This window comes from Apiospora marii (genome assembly GCF_038362585.1).
Source record: "Apiospora marii strain CBS 49790 chromosome Unknown utg000007l_segment0_segment0, whole genome shotgun sequence".
NCBI lineage: Eukaryota > Fungi > Ascomycota > Sordariomycetes > Amphisphaeriales > Apiosporaceae > Apiospora > Apiospora marii.
In genome coordinates, this window is record NW_027117379.1 from 409,840 (window position 1) to 430,441 (window position 20,602).

General features: G+C 51.1%; 8 protein-coding genes across 8 annotated transcripts; 1 reads left to right on the forward strand and 7 right to left on the reverse strand.

Moving 5' to 3' along the window:
- PG985_010541 (uncharacterized protein) lies at positions 1-276 on the reverse strand (the record flags this gene model as incomplete). The annotated part of the gene is made up of 2 exons (XM_066830309.1): positions 1-107; positions 177-276. 2 exons carry the CDS (start codon positions 274-276, stop codon positions 1-3), a joined length of 207 nt encoding a protein of 68 aa, XP_066680991.1.
- An 842-nt stretch (positions 277-1,118) lies between these two features.
- PG985_010542 (uncharacterized protein) lies at positions 1,119-1,613 on the reverse strand (the record flags this gene model as incomplete). Its single annotated transcript, XM_066830310.1, has 1 exon — positions 1,119-1,613. One exon carries the CDS (start codon positions 1,611-1,613, stop codon positions 1,119-1,121), a length of 495 nt encoding a protein of 164 aa, XP_066680992.1.
- Positions 1,614-4,351: 2,738 nt separating this feature from the next.
- PG985_010543 (uncharacterized protein) lies at positions 4,352-6,257 on the reverse strand (the record flags this gene model as incomplete). The annotated part of the gene is made up of 3 exons (XM_066830311.1): positions 4,352-5,266; positions 5,352-5,928; positions 6,037-6,257. 3 exons carry the CDS (start codon positions 6,255-6,257, stop codon positions 4,352-4,354), a joined length of 1,713 nt encoding a protein of 570 aa, XP_066680993.1.
- Positions 6,258-7,100: 843 nt separating this feature from the next.
- Positions 7,101-9,577, reverse strand: PG985_010544 (uncharacterized protein; the record flags this gene model as incomplete). The annotated part of the gene is made up of 8 exons (XM_066830312.1): positions 7,101-7,553; positions 7,656-8,159; positions 8,210-8,406; positions 8,464-8,886; positions 8,961-9,163; positions 9,235-9,315; positions 9,374-9,390; positions 9,458-9,577. The coding sequence occupies 8 exons, from the start codon at positions 9,575-9,577 to the stop codon at positions 7,101-7,103; spliced, it is 1,998 nt and encodes a 665-aa protein (XP_066680994.1).
- Positions 9,578-10,721: 1,144 nt separating this feature from the next.
- Positions 10,722-11,816, reverse strand: PG985_010545 (uncharacterized protein; the record flags this gene model as incomplete). Its single annotated transcript, XM_066830313.1, has 1 exon — positions 10,722-11,816. One exon carries the CDS (start codon positions 11,814-11,816, stop codon positions 10,722-10,724), a length of 1,095 nt encoding a protein of 364 aa, XP_066680995.1.
- Positions 11,817-12,024: 208 nt separating this feature from the next.
- PG985_010546 (uncharacterized protein) lies at positions 12,025-15,072 on the reverse strand (the record flags this gene model as incomplete). The annotated part of the gene is made up of 4 exons (XM_066830314.1): positions 12,025-12,137; positions 12,283-12,414; positions 12,531-13,410; positions 14,050-15,072. 4 exons carry the CDS (start codon positions 15,070-15,072, stop codon positions 12,025-12,027), a joined length of 2,148 nt encoding a protein of 715 aa, XP_066680996.1.
- Positions 15,073-17,482: 2,410 nt separating this feature from the next.
- PG985_010547 (uncharacterized protein) lies at positions 17,483-17,743 on the forward strand (the record flags this gene model as incomplete). Its single annotated transcript, XM_066830315.1, has 2 exons — positions 17,483-17,491; positions 17,570-17,743. The coding sequence occupies 2 exons, from the start codon at positions 17,483-17,485 to the stop codon at positions 17,741-17,743; spliced, it is 183 nt and encodes a 60-aa protein (XP_066680997.1).
- Positions 17,744-18,078: 335 nt separating this feature from the next.
- On the reverse strand, positions 18,079-18,990 carry PG985_010548 (serine/threonine protein kinase; the record flags this gene model as incomplete). The annotated part of the gene is made up of 1 exon (XM_066830316.1): positions 18,079-18,990. One exon carries the CDS (start codon positions 18,988-18,990, stop codon positions 18,079-18,081), a length of 912 nt encoding a protein of 303 aa, XP_066680998.1.
- Positions 18,991-20,602: the final 1,612 nt, after the last annotated feature.

The following is a 20,602-nucleotide window of genomic DNA, read 5'->3' on the forward strand; positions in this document are numbered from 1 at the left end:
TTAGTTGCCACCAGGGATCTTCTCGTTGATCTTGGAGTCGAGACCCTTGTGGATGGTGTCGTTCTGGCTGGCGGGGACACCAGCGGAGGCACCGAGCTTGTCGGCCTCTATCAAACGGAGAACATGTCAGTTTTACTATTCAGATGGGTAGAGGAGGGAGAGAGCGAGTAACTTACGCTGGTTGGCAGCGTTGTCAGCAGTGCGCTCGATGCCGCTGCCGGGCTGCGACGACTTTCCGCCGACCTTGGAGTCAATGGCACCCTTGAGCTTGTCCATGTTGATGATTTGGTTGGTAGTGGTGGGAAAAAGTGTATGTGTTTGTTGGTTGGAGTGTTGAGATGATCTGGAGAAGAGAAAAGCCCAACTTTGAGCGGTAATGTTCAGAGCTTATATACACATCTTCACTCGGTATTGAGGCAGTAGGATACCCGGCGTCCTTGTCCGCCGTGGGTCCCCGTCATTGCATCACTCTGTCACTGCCAGGTTGCCGAGACCCGAACCTGTTGCATATGGGCGTGTTGCGTAACCGAGGGCGTCATATCGCAGTCAATTGAAACACGTAACAAGCAATGGGATCTAGACCGACAATCTAGATTCGGAGCATTTACGTAGCGTCGGCATGGGCAACACAGCAGCTCCCTTTGGGCGCTGCCAACTTTGCGAACTTGGCACAAGTTCAGCCCTTTGGGGCTTGATCTCGATGCTGGAGGCGCGGCTTGTAGCAAGCGGCCCCCACAGGAGCTTCGAAGGCCACGCTTCCGAACACGCTTGTTCCACCTTGTGTAGCAATGTGCGAAGCATGAGGTTGATCTTACAATGCGATTTGCTGCTAACGAGGGATTGCATACAATAACTTCCATGCTAATGAATTCCAGAGCTCCAATCCAGCTGTTTGCTTACTGCAAGCAAACCTACTACTACGACGACGTCGAGAACAGCCAATGACGCAATGCGGGCCATGACGTTTGAGCTGATCCCCCTCCAATCCAGCCCCTCCACACCCATTTTGGTGGGGCCACCATCCTAGCTTCCCCCAGAATAGCGATGCCGTTAGAGCCGCCCACCTGCATCGCGCCAACCAAGCACCTGTCTTCTGCGGAATCCGTCTGGCCCAACCTTCACTCCGACTGCTCTTTCCCATGACCCCTGATTGCCATCCCTGCGGCGACTGTCGCTCTCACCTCTTCCGCCAGTTTCGCCGCTTCCATCAATATGATTTGAATGGGACATATGATCAACTCGAAGAAGAAGCCGGACCAGAAAAACGTGTAGACGGCCGCGGAGATGGTGAGCCAGGTGATCGTATCACTGAAGGAGAGGAAGACGTTGACGCCGAAAAGCAGCGCCGTACAGCCGTGAACCAGACACCAGAGGCTGGATACATCCATGTGGTCCTCTCCCGAAAGCTGTACCATCATAGTAACGGTGTAAATGAACTCGCAGAACAGCACGAAGAGACCCAAGATGACCTGCAAGTGGTCCTCTCGTCCTTGCATGACTGGAGAAAAGGCGGCATATCGGTGCAGTGTGGCGAGGACGCCATATAGCAGCAAGGCAATAGCCCTTTGCAAGAATGGCGCAAGGTTGGGGTCTCGTGCGTGTGAGGGTGGCATAGTGATTTAGAAGGATGAATGAGATGATGGACAATGGTGTCAAAAAACTGTGCAAATGCTTGAAGTTGAAGATGAAGTTGAAGTCGGTTCTCCGGGACCATTCTGACAGGCGGCAGGAAAGTAATTGAAATCGAATTAGACTGGCAATCGGAAAGGATGACTTCGTTTTGGAATAAACGACTCCATTCAGATGTTTCCTGACGGCAATGCGCGTTTACTCGACTGAACCTGAAGTGGAATAAACGACTCCATTCAGATGTTTCCAAACGGCAATGCGTGTTTACTCGACTGATAACCTGAAGTGTTTTCGTACATAGGATCTCCCGAACAGCATGGAGCCCGGTGAGGTCCCTTGAGAGACCCTGGCGTCCAGCTGCGGCCTTCTCTGGCATTGATCAGTGACTGGCACAAATGCACTGGCAATCAGGTGGTGGAGATGGAATGAGTATAGCAGAGGTTACATGTCTAAACTGCACGGAGGTATGGCTTCGTAATTTTGTGATCCATCGCATGCCCATGCGAGCCCACCGAAACGACTACAACTGCTCTCCAGATTGCAGGTCGTGTTGGGCAATGGCCGACCATGGTTTTTCAAGGCTTGTACCCCATTAAGTAGCAGCTTCTTCATACTAGCAGACCTGAATCACTATGTTTCCCAGGACCAACAACCGGTTTACTCTGAGTTCTGGTGCTGTGTACTGCCATGAGGTCAAGCTCGACCGGGTCAATCCAGTGTTCGTCAATGCAGGTGCTGTCTGCAGCGCCTTATTGACCCGCCCGCCAGGAAGGCCCAGGAACCCCACAAGCTTTTCAGTGAAGAATGCACCCCAAACAGCCTAAGCTACAAGCGACACAGCCAATTAGTAGCGCGCCCGCGTCCTGTCTGGTACGCCTCTAAGTGTAAGTAAGTATTGGCGAGCCCGCATACTACCTTGCAATGCACAGCCCGTAATAAGAACATCCCATACAAGCGCATGTCCCTAACAGCATACCAAAAGTGAAATATAGAATAAGATACACATTAAAGATTGCTAAATTTGTAGTGCGTAACGGATGCCTATGGTATCCTGGTATGGAGTTAGAATACATCTGTATTCCAAGGAGGTAGGGGCTCCTGATACGGATCACCTACAAGGGTCATTCACACCACCCTCAAAGTGGGTCTAAACGCCAGCTCGTACCACCCTTAAACTATATAAAAGTATAAAATATATAATTTTATTTTTTAAAACGTTTTTTTAATAATGGAAAAAATACGGTAATTATTTAAGGTTAAAATAATATTTAAACTAAATATATACTTTTTTAAAAAATAAAAGATTTATTTTTAATAATATTTTTTTTAATAAAATATAAAAATTATAAATAATAATATATTTTATATTTATTTTAAATAAAAAATTATTATTATAATAATATATTTTATATCTATTTTATTTTAAAATATTATTATATTAAAAATATTTATTTTTATATATATAATTTAAATTTTAAAATAATATATTATATTATAAATATTTTATTTAAATATTTTTTATTTTATTATTTTAATATTTTAATAATATTTTAATTTTATATTTTATGTTTATATTTTAATATATAATAAAACTTTATTTTTTTATTTTTTTATTCTTATTACTTTATTATTTTATTATTTTATTATTATAATTATTTTTATAATTTCTTTTATTTATAGATTTTTCTCTTTATTAATTTATATAATATTAAATACATTTAAAAATATTATAAATAAATATTTATTTTTATTTTTATTCTTTTTAAATTTTAAATTTTAAGATATTTTATTTAATATTATATTACTTTATTTTTATTTTTAAAAAATTGTATTTTAAACTTATTATTATGTAATTTAAATCTAATTTTAAATATTAAATTAAAATATTTTTTAAATATTAATTTTTAATTCTTTTTCTAAAATTTAAATTAAGTTTGTATTTTATTTAAATATTTTTTTTAATATTTAATTTTAATTTTAATTTTTATTTTTTAAAAGTTTAAATTAAATTTATACTTAATTTAAACATTTCTTATAATATTAAATTTTATTATTTTATAAATTATAATTTTTATTTTTAAAAGTTTAAATTAAATATATATTTAATTTAAATATTTTTTATAAAATTAAATTTTATTATTTTATTTTTATTTTTTAAAAGTTTAAATTAAGTTTATATTTATTTTAAATATTTTGTAAAATATTAAAATTTAATATTTTATTTTTATTTTTTAAAAATAAATTAAGTTTATATTTAGTTTATATTTTAAAATTTATTTAATCCGTTTTATTAAAATTTTAAACGTTAAATTTAAAAATAAGAAAATTTCCGTTATTTTAGTATATACCACGTTTGAGGGTGGTGTGAATGACCTTTGTAGGTGGTCCGTACTGTATCGCCAGGAGGTAGGGGTGAGATCCGAGCGTGGGGCTGATGAGCGAGCTCAAGAGATCTCGCGAGATCGTCGCTCGTTATACGCGGCCAAGCCCATTGATTAAGGGACGTCTTGTGCTCCGAGGCCAGGTATTCGCTAGGCACAACTCACTCCAATCAGGCTTGCCAGCCATTTGCGCTTTCGCCAGGCTCCGTTCTTCCTTGTATTAGACCACTCAGTATGTTCTGACCTCCGCAGACTTCCAGATCCAGCGATTGGGCCACCCCCGCTATTCCTCGATCGAAAGCGCAGCCCCCTTCGAAGTAAGGGAGTCTTTGATGCCTCCATCAACACAAACCATGTTGGGGTCTACTTGACAAGACAACCTCCTGTGCCACCCTTCCAGGGGCGCTGCCAACCCGTAAAGATTCTGAATTACCAATCTCGCAGCAGGCCGACTCTTTCTTACAAGCCTTGAGCTGAAGCTGAATGATCGCCGCGAAGGTATGCATCCCGCTAATCCCCAGCTTCTGAAATACGATCGCCAATGCCGCCTGCTTAGCATCATTGCTATCGCCGGCGACAGCAGCAGCAGCAGTAGTAGTAGGTGCACTTTGGGTCGTCGAAGGCCGGGGCGGCCCCATCTTCTTCTTGCCCAGCAGCCGTATCGTCGCCGCCTCCTGGTCATCGCCCGATTGAGGCTGGCGCCCGTCGTCTTGGAAAACGGCCTGGAGGGTGTCCGTCAGCTCCGGCGACACGATGCCCTCCATTGAACACGCAAAGTCAAGCGTGTGCTGCGTATACTTGGCCGCCACCCGCCGACACTCCGCCGGCGAGCCGCCGCCCTCCCGCATGGCGGCCCGGAGCTGCAGCGCCATGCTGCGGTCGTTGATGATGTCGTAGTGCCACGTGCCGTGGTGGGCGTCGCACACGGCCGAGACCTCGGCGGCGATCTCCCGCGTGCGCGACGGTTCGCCCGCGACCAGGTAGGCATAGGCAGTCACCAGCCGGTGGTGCAGGAGCGCGCACTCCTCGCCCAGATACCGCTTGACCGTGGGCAGGACGTTGCGCTCTTCTTCAACGGTGCCGACGGTGCCGACGATGCCGCTGTCACGCCGGGCTGACGGCGAGGAGCCCTTGCGCTTGTGGTCGAAGTACATCTCGGGGTCGCACATGACGGCCGCCAGTTTCTTGAGCATAGGATCTGACTTTCCGTGTGCGCTCTGGAGAACTTCGAAGTACTTGTCGACGAAATAGAAGGCCTGTTAAAACGTGTTAGCGGACCCTCGACCAAGTTAAGACCCCTTTCTACAGTCTTCGGTAAAAAGCCCGGCTTTGGAAACGTACATTGTCCCATACCGATTGGCGATCTGCCTCCAAAATTGTCGTCCATGCCCTCACGATGGGATGCGAGCTTGGAAGTTTGATGGTAACAAGGCGGCTGATGAACTCCAGTACTCGACTGGCTAGATCTTCGGGCAGTCTCATCATGACAAGCATCGCGACGACGAAAAAGCTAATGTTGCCATTGCTGAGCTCATAAGCATGAACTTTGTCATCAAAGAATCTCTGCAGTATGTCAAATGCAAGTCGGTATTCTTTTAGTTCGATGGCCTGAGTGGCGGCCCGTACGGACATCATCTGGAGGTGCAACCCTCCAAGGACAGGTCTGTGCAGCAAGTACTTTTCGGATGACCCCGATAATACCATGAGTCTCGAGTACTGCAGCACAGTTTCCGGCAGGCGGATGCACTCCGGGGCCAACAGGAACGACGGGCTGGGCGGTCGCTGCGTAGGGCCAACTGTCCACTGTAAGTTATGAGGCGGTACTTTCGCAAGTGTCTGGGATCCCGGCTTGGATTTGGTGTACTTCTTGTTCTTCCTCAGGTTCCAATCGGCAAAGCGCCGCTTGTACATGCGGTCTCTATATGTCGTGATGTGCCGCAGTCAGTAACTTTTCGACAAGAATGGCCTCGGATGTGCCATGCATGAAATGTATGACATTGGTCCTGGCTGGGTAGGTCAAACTGACGTGGCGCGGAAGTTGTAATCTCGGGCCATGGAGGCGCTGACCTGGTTCAGGGACTTGGCTTCATCGATGTAGAGGCGGGTGATGATGGCGCGGTGCGCCTCGAAATCCTTGGACGTGGCCCAGCATACTTCCGGTGACGATGCCGACGAGGGCGAAGCCGAAGACGTTGATGAGGACCGGGTGCACGAGGAGTCCTTTTCGTAGACGGGCAACGTCCTCATTCTGGGTGGTGTGGGGGGTCAGGGCGCCAGGGGGTGGGATGGTGGGATGAAATGCGGCTGTCGGACACGCTAAATGCGGGCGGTAGATGCTAGCTTGGTTCTCTCTCGGAAGGAAGCGAAGAATTGTTTGTTTGTCCCGTAAGGCGACAGCCTTGAAGTAAATCAGTCATCAACTTTCCGATTGCTCCTGACTTGACTTTCCCGTGACTGCTGACAGTCATATGAAACCGACGCGACGGGGTCGATGAGCCGGAATGGTAGCTGATGGACGCCACTTAGCAGGGATTGAAGATTGCGACAGGGGATAGAGGTGGGCTGTTGCTGGTGATGGTAATTACACGACCGCACATTGCGAGGCACAATATCGAGATTGACCTCGACCGAAGTAACTGACGGCACCCTTCAAAAAGATAAGTCATTAATGAGGCTTACATCGACTGCTCGATATTAAGAATTTCGTTCTTGATTTGTGGGAAGCGGGGGAGAACAGTTTGACCAACTCGTGCTTGCCAATTGGATTTATGGGTCATTTAAGCGCTGCAACATCGACGATAACAGCAATGGCCAGCAGCCGGCTTGCAACACAATTTGGACTGAACTGAAGGATTCTAATAATACTACGCTATTATATCAAAAGTAAGCCCTAGCCAGGATACTACACATAACTCAATACCCAAGAACATGAACATCCAATCCCTTCCAGAACAGTAGGTTCCAGCGCAATAGGCATGACAGAGCGCTTCGTGTAAGAGGTGACGCCGGTATTTTCGCATCAGAGAGACCAGGCGAAGATATGCATGAGCCTGGGGTCTTTCTCGCATGCATCTTCCCATCGCGACCGTCCTAGTGTCCACCGTCGCGCTCCAGGCTCGGCAGGCTAGCATAGTTGCGCGGAGCCCGACCGTCACCCCGCGCATCGCCTACGTTTTCCTCTTCATCGCCATGGCGACCGCCTTGCCGCGCTCGACCCTTCTGGAAGAGTCTCGGCTTCTTCAATCTCGACAGCCACTGCACCGGCAGCGCGGGCGGTCGGTGGATGTGCGTGAGCACGAGCACGCCGAAGACGGCCAGACACACCGTCGGCAGGATCCAGGGGCTGACGTAGTAGTCGACGGCGTGCTCGCGATGAGCCGGGGTCGACATGAGGGGGATGAGGCCGAGCGCGATGGCGACCGCGGCGAAGAGGCCCACGCGGACGTAGTCGAAGGGGGACCAGCGCGATTTAGTCATAGTCAGGGCGTGGAAGAATGACATGAACAACAGGACGAATCCAGTACACGCGAAGAAGAAGCGGAACTAGGCAGGCGTCAGTCAACGGCTACTCGCTAGAGGCCCCTGAGCCAGTAAAGAAGAGATGAAAGTAAGGGAGAAGAACACAATAGAGAAAGTAGCTCGTACAGTAGTATCGACACGGTCAGCAACCCCCACAAAGTTAGTTATTTCCATATCGACCGCCTCTGATGTTGATATATTCTTGTGGTTACGGCCTCCATCATCGTCCGGGGTGATCTCGAAGGTGGTAAAGATTGAGTTGTATATACCCAGTTGGTATATTCGGCCCAGCCTGTTCCACGTCCTGTTGTATCGTTGGAAATCGGTGCTTGTGCAGTTTACAGAGTTCCAGGGAAAACAATCTGTGACTTTGCCTTCCTTCGTGGTATTGCAATTCCAATAACAATCTTCAATCTTGGTGATATTCTCCGCGGCCCCATAAAGACTGTTCCAGAGTGTATAATTTTTGATGGGATAGTTGGTATCGAGTTCGTCTATCAATACCTTTAGGTGGTCGGCGATCGCTGCGCTCTTATTCGCATAATGGGCGCTTTCGAGCTGAGACTGGTTCCAAGCTACGAGGTCATCAACATCTCCCATTTTGGAATCGTACCTCGCTATAATGACCATCTATTTTTATGAATCAGCATTGTCTCTCAAAGGTGCGGTCAATTGCATACTGTTTGCCACCATTTGATAAATAGGGCGGACCCAGCCCCGAAGAGAAGAAGCGCGGCGTGGAATGGAAAGTGAAGAAGGGAGTAGAGCAACTGTCGGAATCCTTCTAGGTGTTGATGGTTCATCCAGTCGAAGTACAACAGATATAAGAAGTAGGTAGTGGCCACCGCGGCAACAAAGATACCAGTTAGACCGATGCCTGGAAGCTGGTCAGTAAAGAACACCGTTAACGGAACTCATGCTTGTCGACACCCACTCCATTCTCTACCATTCTCCGACACTAGTAGGATGGTCTTGGTGATGCCATTGACTGCTTCTCCTAGAACGACCACGGTGAATACCGCCAGCCGTTCTGTTAGGTTTGTTCCATTGAACGTGAGCAACTCATCGGACTTTAGGGCTAAGACGAATTGAAGAATGGCCTCGATGGCCGAGCCGATGTACCAAACAAGATAGGATTTGCTGATATGGTCTCCTATGTTGTTGAACCGGAACGCGATACCCAAATACACCATGGCGGCCACAAAATGGATAGCTGCGGCCGCCAAAATAGGCCAGCCATCAGGCCAGGACTTGAAAACGCGGTTTCTGATGTACCTGGGGCCGGCCGGAGAATGGAGCCAAAAGGCACTGCAGTACTGGGCCACAAGCGACAGACGTACGGCCATCAGAATGAGAGCTATGCCATGGTGCCGAGTTAGTACATCCGCCGCCTTTTTGCGAGGTAAAGTAGTGTAGTAGGGAAGAACTAACACAGGTTTCGAAACAGGTCACGCTGCCGTTGGCCCTCTTCATCAAAGCCGTCAAATTTCGCTTCAGGCTTGAAGATATATATGGCGACGGTAAAGCCCACCATGGACCCAAACTGCATTATTCGGATGACGCGCTCGAAGATGCTGTCCGTGATAAAACGGACGTCGAACATGCATACCATGAACCATGTAAACCAAAGGATGCTACGGGTGGCAGCGCTCATATCAGACGATAGCACACGAAAACAGATACAAGGGTTACATGAACAACTCACGTGAAGAATCCGACGAAGTTTTTTATGTCGGTACCTTCGGCAACTTTGTTGCTCTTGGTGATGTTAGATATCATAGCATGCCTGGCCACATATGCGCGGTTGACGTACCTCGAGGAGGATTTGTACATTGGCAACAAACCAGAGATCGAAGAACAACTGTAACATAAGCGTCAGTCTTGACTTGACGCACTCGGGCACGGCTTTTTCTGAGAGACGCTATTACCTCAAACTTGACGCGGCGTTTGTCCTCCTTCTCGCCAACGTCCGAAGGACTTGTAAGGAGGTGGAGTTTGGGCACATCGTCGTGGGCCTGCCCATGGATTTTAACTTGTTCGTACGCCATTCGTCTGAGTGACGGATACCGTGCTGGTATGTTGGAATTGAAAATATGGATTTGCTTGAGTTTGGTTTACTCCTCTCGTATGTCGAATAGAAGAAGGTACCGCGGTTCGGTTAACGCACATCAAAACGCATGCCGGAGGCTGACTCGGTTTATGTAGAAGATGGCGAGACGACTAATCCTACACTTTTCTTTTAATATATTACCCCGGGTACTCCATCCGCTCAGTCTCAGAGCCTCGTCGGCCAGGCTGGTGGTGGTTGGGGGCGGAATGCATAGTGTAGGACGGACGTATCGCAAAAATACTAGGTCATCTTGCGTAGTCCATATGCCTATCAGGAGAAGGTGACAAATGCAAGAGTGTCAATCACATTTGTGATTGGAAGAACCCCCAAAATCTCCGCTCTTGCCGAAAAACGTCTGACCTACAAACCGTTGCTTACGTCAGATTGGTTGGTAGAATAATATGATAATCTCACCCACCATCATATTCATTTGTAGTATGATAGCCACAGGCCGGACAGTAGACATAGTGTGGCTCAACCTGCAATACGTCATATTGATCTAAATCTAATCCAGACGCAACAAAGGGCAGAAGGTGGGTTACAGCGAGCCTTGCCAACGCGACCAATTCAGCCTGTTGTTGTGCCATCTGTTCTCGCGTGTGATCATTGATCATTGTCGAAGAAGAGACTAGAAAAGGTCACAGTGGGTCAATAGCAGGTAAGTAACTTGTATGAGACGCTACATTTAGCCTTATCCTTGAGTGTTCAAACCAATTTTCTAAAGTCAACCTAGGTCTGACCTAGCCTAAGACCCCTATCTGTGTAGATGAGTGCATGCAGACAAAGCTAGGGTAGTTCATCGAACCAAAAAGTAAGTATGTAGTGGAAGATTTGATTGAAGGTTATATCCATGCGTATCTACTCCCTAATGCCATATGCGTGGAGTAAACTGTCTCCAAGATGATAAAAAGATCCATTCAAACCCCGTATCAACAGCAAAACAGAATCCCGCTTATATACATATATTTTACAATCCACCCCCCACAGGAATATATCACGCCGTATAAAACACACCCAATCATCCACGCCAAACTCCCCCGCCCAAGATCAGCCAGCCAACCCCTTTTCCGCCGTCAACCCCATCAAAACCCAGGATCAATCATCATCTCATCATCCGGAAACTCTCCGTCCGGGAAGCTCCCATCCGGCAACGGCAGCTCCCGGTGAGGCGGAGGCGTTGGAGGCGGGGCCCCAAACAGTTGAAGCGGCGGAAACGTCTGGTAGCCCTGAGACGGAAGACTTTGCTGGCTGTACTCTAGGGGCATCGAAGACGGATATTGATGTCGTGGTGGCGCAGGTGCTGCTATCCCCTGGAGATGAGGGGGAGGCGGTGGCGGCATTATCCCCTGCAAGTGAGGCGGGACCGGAGGCGGGATCCCCTCTAGGTGAGGAGGCGGGGGAGGTGGTATCCCCTCCAAGTGAGGCGGAACCGGAGGCGGCTGCTGCTGCTGCTGCGGCGGCTCAGGCAGAGGCCTTGACGGCTGTGGCGGCTCAGGCAGAGGCCTTGACGGCTGTGGCGGTTGAGGCAGAGGCCTTGGCTGTAGTAGCGCTGGGTTGGCCAAAGGCGGACGGGGCAGCTTCCTAGACTGACGTATATGGGGCGGATGCCTAGGCGACCCCTCGTCCGAATCTATGTCCATCTCATCACTCTGCTGCTGCTGCTGTGGCGACGGAGTATCGTCGTAGTCGGTACTGGTCCAGTCGGTAGTGTACCACTCGTCCTCCGTAGTGTACCACCCATCCGACCCCGAACCGCCCCCTCCTCCATCCCCAAACATCTGCAGCGGCGGAGGCTGGGGCAGCGGCCGCGGCGGCTGTGCCTGCGGCGGCTCAGGCAAAGGCCTGGGTGGCGGCGGCACGTAGGGCTCGTGGAAGGCGCGCTGGACGAACGCGACGATGGCGGCGTCGGTCTCGTTGTCGCGGTTGAGCCCGTAGCTGGCGGCGGTGCGGGTGCGGATGGCGTTCTCGGCCCTCTGGAGGCAGACGCTGAGGGGCCAGCGGTGCTGCTCCTCCTTGGCCATCATGCGCCCGATGAGCTCCCGGAGCTCCTCGTCCAGCCACGGGTATCGGAGCTGCGCGCCCGGCGTGTACAGGTCGTACGCGTCCGTCTCGATGGTGCCGTCCATGAAGGCGCCGTACCGGATCTCCCAGTTGTACTCCTTGGAGATCAGGGCCATGACGAGCTATAAGCCCAGTCGTCAGCGATATGTGTACATACTTGGGTAAGACAGGAGAGGAAAGGGGCCGATCGGCACTTACTCCAGCGGTATCTCTCATATTCCACCAGGGACCTTTATGCGGGTCGAGACTTCATACCCGAGGATGTCTCATTAGCGGCATAGTCCTAGGTGCTATAGAGACGATTCGAAAAATAACAACAAATACCTACATTGGTGTCACGTTGAACGTGGCGTCTCTAGCGTTACCAAAGTCGATGAGCTTGGTCGAAGGGACTAGATTGTGCTCTGCCGAGCCGTGCTGTATATCCGCAAACATTACTGTTCAGACTCCATAGATTAGCATGATAGGCCTCTGTTTTCTTTTTTCCCTTCTTCTTTCCCTTCCAGCTTTTTCATCGGTGTGTTTTCGGCGAAGACGCCCTCCTCCATTTGACCGCTGTCCAGGAGACAGCAAGAAACTCACCATTATTCATATGGATATCATTGTGCTCCAATAGTACCGGCTCACGTTGGGGCGCATCAATGCGCTCCGTCCGCGTGGGGGCCTTGTGCTCGGCCATACACGGCCACGACATGCCAATACACATCCGGATACCTGTTCATTGGCCGCAGAGAAACATCAGTGTCTAGATCAGGCAGATTTATGAGTGAAAATGGATTTTCTTTCCCCATCCACTCTCCCCTTTCCCTCTCTTCGTTTTGGACGCTTACCGCACAGCAAAATCGACCAAAGCAACCGATTCGGCACATAACCCTCCCAAGCGCAAACCTTGGTATAAAAGTCACTAAACGTCCCATTCTCCACATAGTCCGTCACCAGCGTCGGCCCGGGCAAGCCCTGGAGCCAGCGCCCCCGGGTGCGAAAGAGCTCGCGGATCTCGCGGAAGGGCTGGTCGTCGAGCCGGTCCCGGAACGCCAGCAGCTGCGCGAAGTGCTCGCCGCCGCGCACGACCCGCAGGTACGCGATCTCGCGCTTGACGCCCCACTGCCCGGCCTTGCCGAACCCGCGCTTCACCACCAGCTTGCGCGGCGGGCCGGCCTCCTCGCGCGTGTCCGTCACCAGCGCCGCCGTCCCGTACGTGCCCTGCCCCAGGAACCGCACGAAGTGGAAGCCCGGCGTGCGCCGGTTGTTGGTGAAGTGGAGCAGGAGGTCGGCCTTGACCGCGTTGGGGCCCCGGTCGCCCATGAGTACGGTATGCGCAATGTTGTCGTCGCGGTCGCCGTCGTTTTGCTGTTGGTCGTCTCCGACGACGGCGGCGGCGGCGGCCGCTGCTGCTGCTTCCGCCCCCTGTTGGTTCTGAGCCCCCGGGGCGGCTGGGTTCACTGGGTTCATGGCCAGTGCCGGCGCGCGGGGGTGCTGTTCTGCCGGCGCATTGTTACCTGGGCCTGGGGGCGTCCTAGTGGGTTCGTACGGCGAAGGGAATCTGTAGCGAAAATGCTCAGGTACCGGCACAGGAGGAGCTACAGGCACAAGAGGAGCTGCCGGCGCAGGAAGCGCTACTGGTGCAGGATCAGGATCAGGAGGAGGCGGCTGCGGCGGTGGTACTGGTGGTTGTTGTTGTGGTGGTGCCGGAGGTTCAGGAGGCTGTGGCTGGTAATACCCAACCGGCGTTCCCGAAATATTCGCGAGACCATCCTGTAACCATCTCCAAGCCATGTTGGCTGTTTGGCGTCGCCAAAAGGAAGAAAAAAAAAGAAACGAAAAAAAGAACTAGGGACCGACTACAACGTGTAGATCCAAGAGGTATACTGGCAAGGTTGAAGATGGAAAAGTTGACAATCCGGAAACGACTCGATCGGGGAGACGAACGAAAGTGCTCATTGTGAACCAGGATCAGACAAAGCACAATGGATGGCCGGGGACACATCTTTGTTTTAGTAGCGAATGCACCATTACCTTCGTAAAACTCGTAGACAAAGACACGTCGGAGAAGTCGATTCTATTTGGTAAACAAAGCAGACGATACTTTCACGACATCCTACGTAAAATCCGCGGGAGAATAATGGGAAAATATAGACAAGTGCTTGATATGAATGAAAAGAAATAGGAAAGAAAATAAGAACCTGATGCATCATTTACGCCCACTTTTCGCCATCTCAAGATACTCGCCCACAACCTCTCGAACCATGGCATCGTATAGAGCAAACTCAATACCAAGTATGTCTCGTACCTGCAGAGGTACCAATATTAGTCACAGCTTCTGTAAATGAGCTTCTCGATCTCACGTACCTTGGTCGTATCCCATCTCAGGGGTACAGTAGTCCATTCCGGACCACCCAGCCGGAACAAGCCCGACTCGAAAGCCTTGGGGAAATGGGCCTTGGCGACGGGCACAGTGTCCTCCCACTTGACATCGGTGTTCAAGACAAAGGATTGGTTTCCCTCTACCTCTGGATTAAGAGCCAGAACGTGTGCCCGGGCTACGTCAGTGCAGAGAACTGCATTCCCCACAGCTGCAATTTCGCCTCGTTTTGTGTCGCTGGAGGCGTCGCCATCTCTGGTGGTATTCTTAGCCGCATCCGGAAGGAGACGGTACATCATCATGCGGGTGGAATCAGTGCCGGTGGCCAGCTCGTCCTTCCCAAAGATCAGGGACGGCATGATGGAGATCAGGTCGAAGTGGGGGGCTTTTTCCTTGACGAAGTCCTCCGCGGCCTCGAGAGAAGCTGTCTTTGCTGCACAGTAAGCGTGCAGTTGCGACTTGTACGGCGGCACCGGGACGGGGATGCGGGTGTCGGGCCCACGGATGACTCCTTCGCCGCCGTATCTTTGAGCGGCGGCTGCTGCGTCGGAGAAGAAGTCGGTAGGGGCGATGGCCACGGTGGAGCTGGTCATGACGATTCGCCTCACCGCCTTGCCCTTGTCACGCGCAGTCTTGAGAATGCCCAGGTTACCCTGAACGCAAGCTGTGACGAAGGCCTCCTCTAGTGACCGCTGTTGTCGTGGGTCCGAGCCGCTGGCGACACTTGCATGATCCGCATGAAGGGGCGCAGCTGCGTGAATGATGAAATCGACGTCCTGGACTGCCTCGTCGTATGCGCCAGGAGAAGCCATATCCGGGACGACGACGAACATCAGCTGCGTCGCCGGCGGGTCGAGGGCGACGATGGAGGGGGCTGCCCGTACTTTGGCGATCTTCTCGTCAGACCGAGCAGCAACACGAACACGATACCCATGTTGCAATAGGTCAAGGAGGATACTATAGCCCAAGAAGCCAGTGCCACCGGTAAGCAAAACGAGTTCCCCTGACATGTTTTCGACAAGAATTCAGAGGGTCCCTTCCTGAACGTCAAAGGAGATGAAGCAAATTTGTCTGTAGTGTTCCATAGCAATATCGTCTGCTTTCCTTGGCTTCTTATACACAGACATCTACCTCTAAGTGACGGGTTTCGGGGTCGCGAAAGTACCGCCAATTAAGGGGTGTGTCCGTTTTAGGCTAACAGTGCGAGGCATACTCTTCAAACATGTTGCCTAATCCGGAAGATAGTGAGTCAGGGGGATCTGTGCGTTGGAGCCGCTCTAGCGCAGCAGCTAGCACTGGCTGACAATAAGCTTCATCCCACAGAAACGTAGAGAAGATCTTCCGGATGTCGCGATTGCACACGGCGTAGTTGGCGCACGAATCGGCGCATGCAGCGTACTTGAAAAGACTGAGAAACCACTGTCCTTCCTGGCCGGTTTCTGACAGCCCAGTCCCAAGCATGCCGACGAGGGCAACCCACATTAGAGCCGGTTTCTTGCCTACCCAAATGCTACCAGCGGCTAGGGATTCCTCGACTGTGTGGTGTAGCCGTGTCACCATCCTGCGCATCAATGTGCTCTTGGAAGGTACGTGGCGCAACGTCGCGTACATGAAGACATGCGCTGCAAGAAGCAGCGCGTGGGTTCGCTTGATGACATCGGAAGGAACATCCCGCTCTTTGGAAAGGTACCGCAGAATGCGGCAATCCGCATCGTGCAACAGACTGTATTGAGCCTCGGGGGACTTGCGTGCCAAAAGCGCCTGTCGTAGACGGGTGAAAATGTCGGCAACGGCTTTCGAATCGCTTTCAGTTATTGAGTTGTCAAAGGACTGGTTTTCCGAAGAATTCAATGTTAACACGGGAGGCGAAGCTTGACTAGTGTGTAAGGTCGGGAACATGAGCTGTCGGCCCCGTGTAATAGCCACCTCAATGTCAGCCCTGACCCTTTGAGTCAGCGTTGCTTCTTTGAGGTGTTAATGGACATACGAACAGAATGGTGGATTTGCAAAAGATGAAGTCGGCCTCCAAGTTGTTGCGACGATGATGTGAGTTGAAAAGCGTACGGACACCTTGCAAGTGCAACTCGGCCGTTTCGAAGTTGCCATCGTAGATCTAGAGAACAATGCATTGAGCGTTGGAGCTTATCGGAAGAGTATCACCACACACCTCAACAAACACTAAGGTCGACATAGTAGACATTAAAGGAGCCAGATCATTATGTTCGCGCTCAAGGCCAACATGTTTTGGTAGCTGAGCTCTGACTTCACAAATCGCCTCGTATTTCTGACGCATGCCCTCCAGCTGTAGGGACTTATCCAGCGCGGCGTTCTCCGCGCGCCATAAAACAGCAGCCATAGCCAGAGTACTGTGCATCATCGCGGCGCTTCGCATGGCATATGGTAACCAATGTCTCTTGGGATCGGCGGTGGCTGCATTGAAGTTAAACTTGGTCAGGACTGAATCCAGGTAGTTGGGAATTAGCCAAAAGTCCACCTCGAAAGCTGACGTCCAATGTCACTCACGATATTTGACCAAGTAGTTGACCTGGAGACTGGGGGATACCGGGAGGCTGTCGAAAGGATCCAGACTGCCATCATCGACCGAGCCGATACGGGTTGGCAGCAGCGGTGCCAAGAGCTGTTTGCTTGATCAGTTCGCATTCCGGACACCGATAATCGCTTTCGCTCAAGGCGAGGAAGGAGGGACCCCCACCTCCGTTGGAGCTCCATTTTCAACGGTCAATAGTTTGGCAGCTGCCGCATCACGACTTTCTCGTCGTCTTGACTTGGTCTCGTCGTTGCTCTGATCCGAAATGTGAATACGTGACGCCGCTGCTTTGATTGTCGGCTGCTGAGCTGAATTACCGGAATTTCGGAGGGCGGTGCGGATGGAATGGCTTCGGATGGATTTGGTCAATTTGGCGGGTTTTCCGGTCCCGCCTTCTACCGCAACGAATTTGTATTGAGGCATTCGTACTGGGAAACTGAATTGTGAGTGGACTTCTGGGAAATCGATAGATTTACATCTGTTAATTCGTATACTACTGAGTTGGCTCAAGATGACGAGATGAGGCAATTGATCAAGACGCTGGAGGGGTGAGATGGAGTGGTACTAGCGCCGAAGATCACAGGGATCTACCCGCCTAGTGGACTATGCCTTTAGCGTTTACATTGATGTTGGTTCGCTATTTAGAGGCGCTGTCTGCAAGTGCTTTATTAGGACTTTGCCTACGCCAGTAAAGATGGGATAATCGTCATTGATAGCTGACATACTCGCACGAGCTATACACGTATAAAAGGCATAGTCGGACTGTTGGCTGGTAATTGGATAGCTGGCTTGTCGTTTGCCTCCGGTGCAATGGGATAAATCTCTGGAATAAGTCCTCTCAGCTACCAACTTCAAAGGACTTTTCACCGGATATGACAGAGGTTCGACTATCATCCCGGATGCCACGCTTACCTGCTGCAACTTGAGCTACCATTGGGGCTTTTATTAAAGGGCCAAAGGTCGAGAAAGAGGAGAAGATCCCCGGGACGCGCTGCCACGTCAAGAACGGGCCGCGAGGTTGGATCTACGAAGAGGTAGGGCTCCCCAATGTGCGCAGCACCGCTTCCCTCCTGGTCCGCATCGTCATCGCCAAGATCACGGACGAGAGGCGCCTCCTCCAGATCTTGCGCTAGACCCCCGTGGTGCGAAACGACCGCAACTGGCGGTGCTGGACTTGGGTCGCGCAGGTCTTAGAGGCAATCAAGCGGGACGGCAAGTGCGTGGGCACGTCGTTCCTGGACTGGTACGAGATCGAGCCGAAAGCGAGGCAGTACGTCGCGGCCAAGTCCGCCGCTACGCAACCGGAAACATGCTCGCGCCGAAGCCGACGTGGAGTATACTCGAGCGCAGAGAGATGGGGTCTTAGGCGCCGATGCTGGCAGCAGCGTGGTATCGGGCCAGATACGAGGGGCTGACGGTGATGTAATAATATTGGACCACCTTTCTATCCATAGTGCAAGAAACAGTGTCAAACTTCTCCCCACCATCTTTGTCGAGTACGTTCCATTTTCAGCGCCTCAGGGTACGGCTCCAAGAACTGATCGAGCGTATTTTGCCACCCCTCGTTATTGATGCTGACGGTCCAAGAAGATGTGTATTCCCAGTAGACGGGATACCATCCGGCGGTTTCCCAATCGATAATGCCGACGACCTCATCACCACGGACGAAGATGTTACTCGGATTGAGGTCGCCATGCGTAAAGACCGGCGCTGGCCAGGGTCCGTCCTGCAACGCCGCCATTTCCATGAGATCCTGCCAGTCCTGCTCCCCCTCGTGCCAGTTTTCCGGCTTCCCCTCGGATGGCTCTAGACTGTCGCGCAGCCAGGTATGAAAATCATGCACTGTCCGAAATGGTCCCATCCGAGGGAATGCCCTGGTGTTCCGAGAGTCGTAGAGCGAGCCGCCTGTACAGCTCTGGACACCTGCGTCAGCGGGTGGCTTGAGGGAGCGCAACTCCTGCAATATGCGACGCAGCTGCTCAAAGATCTTGGCGAGCGCTGCTGGGTCTGACTCTAAACGGCGCCATGCCCGCGGAAGCGACTCGCCCTGGATACGCTCCATGACAATGAAAGCGCGGTCTTTGTGGACAAAGGCGCAGTGCACCTTGGGAACAGGGACGCCCGGCGCGTTGTCGGCGACGAACTTCATGGTCGCGGCCTCCTGCAGATGTGTGAGCGGGCCGGTTTTGACAAGCAAGCGTTTTGAGAGGTACACGCAGGGGCCGTCGCGACACCGGGCCCGAGGAGGGAACAGCGTCGTCAGTCGCACGGCGGCACGAGTCAGGAGTCTGCGCGCCCGGGTGTTATTGATGGCTAGGGACTCGGTCCCGTTATGCCAGTCCTGGAGCGCATCCCAAGGCGAGCTATCCGAAGGCGCCATCTGTGCCCCTGAGAAGATCTCCTGAATAGCATCTAAAGACAAGATACAAGTAAGGAGGTCGACCGTGTTTGGGGATTAGCGGAAGCTGGAAACTAGCGGGGTGACCCCACGTGACGTCGACCAATGAGCCATTGGCCATTTGGCGCCTTCTACATGTAACATTTGCAACAAGCACGCTTGAAAAGAGATGTTCCCCGAGTTGTTGCTGGACAATTCATTTAGAATAATTGCATTCTGATAAGTTTCAAATATGTCTTCTAATAATAAACTAATATAGTGATAAGTTGACGTCGAGAGAGAACCAATCGATCAATAGATAACCCATTAGAGCCGCAAGATTGGGTGGTGCGCAGTGTGCTAAGTGCTCAGGCGAGGTTTTGTTCACTGGCTGGCTGGTAGGCTGGCGGGGCGATACTCCCTGGAGAAGCTGCTCGTTTTAGGCCAGCGCCCTATGCTGCTGTGCTGTAGTTGCCCCCAACAGTAGCCCCCCAACCCCCACGGAATCTTGAACAACCTCATCACCCATGACCGGCAAACCGCATCGTTTTACCACATTGTTGCTGGATGGGCAGGGCCAGGATACATGACGTGCTTGGTCTTAAGCTTATCCCTTGGGCATTTCGATGCACGCTGGTCTCTTCATACTTGATAAAGTGAGAGGTAACCCCCTGGTTCATGATCAGAGGATCGCCGTCATGGGCTGCATAAATCCTACGTACTTTGGTAGACCTCCTTGCAACTTCAAGGTTTGAGGGCGGGAGTTCCCAGACCGAAGCGACAGGTTTTCTCGGGCCAAGCCCGACATCAAGTTCCCTCGGCTAGTCATGTCCTTATCGGACCCCGATACCTCGGGTCCCGACAGATATGAACACAATGTTATATTTATCGGCTTCGCCTCGTAATCACACCATATTCCATCTTAATGCCTGTGACGGATCCCTTCAAGGGGAGATCCAAGCCGAGGGTTCCCAGCTCTGCGGTTTAGCGTTGCAGGTGGTTCAGTTGGGAGCCCCGAATGGCCTAAGCCCGATGGGTGGGCTGGCCTACTACCTAAAACCGTGCACTAACCCCGTTCATCTTGGCCCTGTGGCCGTTGGCTAATAACGGCCAATTCGTCTGGGCCCAATCCCACGAACCAGATTCGGCTGTCCTTGCCCTCCTGTTCAGATTTCGTTTCGAGATGAAATCCGGTGGAGCGCCAATGACGGCACAGGGCGATTGGCAGCTGGGGTCTGTATTGGGGGTTGCGCTCGCTGGTCGCGTACCTGCATCGGCCGAGCCACCTTGGATGAAACGGGCAGTCGCCGGGGTGCGTTATGCGCTATCCAGCAGGTGGATCCTGGACTGTCCATTGGGTGCTCAGTGAGAGAGTATTGGGAAGCTCCCGCAGAAGCTCTAACATGCATGCACCCTGTGTGTTCGCCTTTCATTAATTGCGATCGCGAAGCATGGTCTGATCGATTCATCCGATCTCATTTCTCGTCGATTACCGCATCTGGCCAGTATTTTTCAATGCATTTTTCTTGGCAATGTTGATGCATCAGGACGCGCCAGGAGACAATTATCGGAGTCTGCTCCGTCTGCACTTTCAATGGTGGCATAATTTGGACAG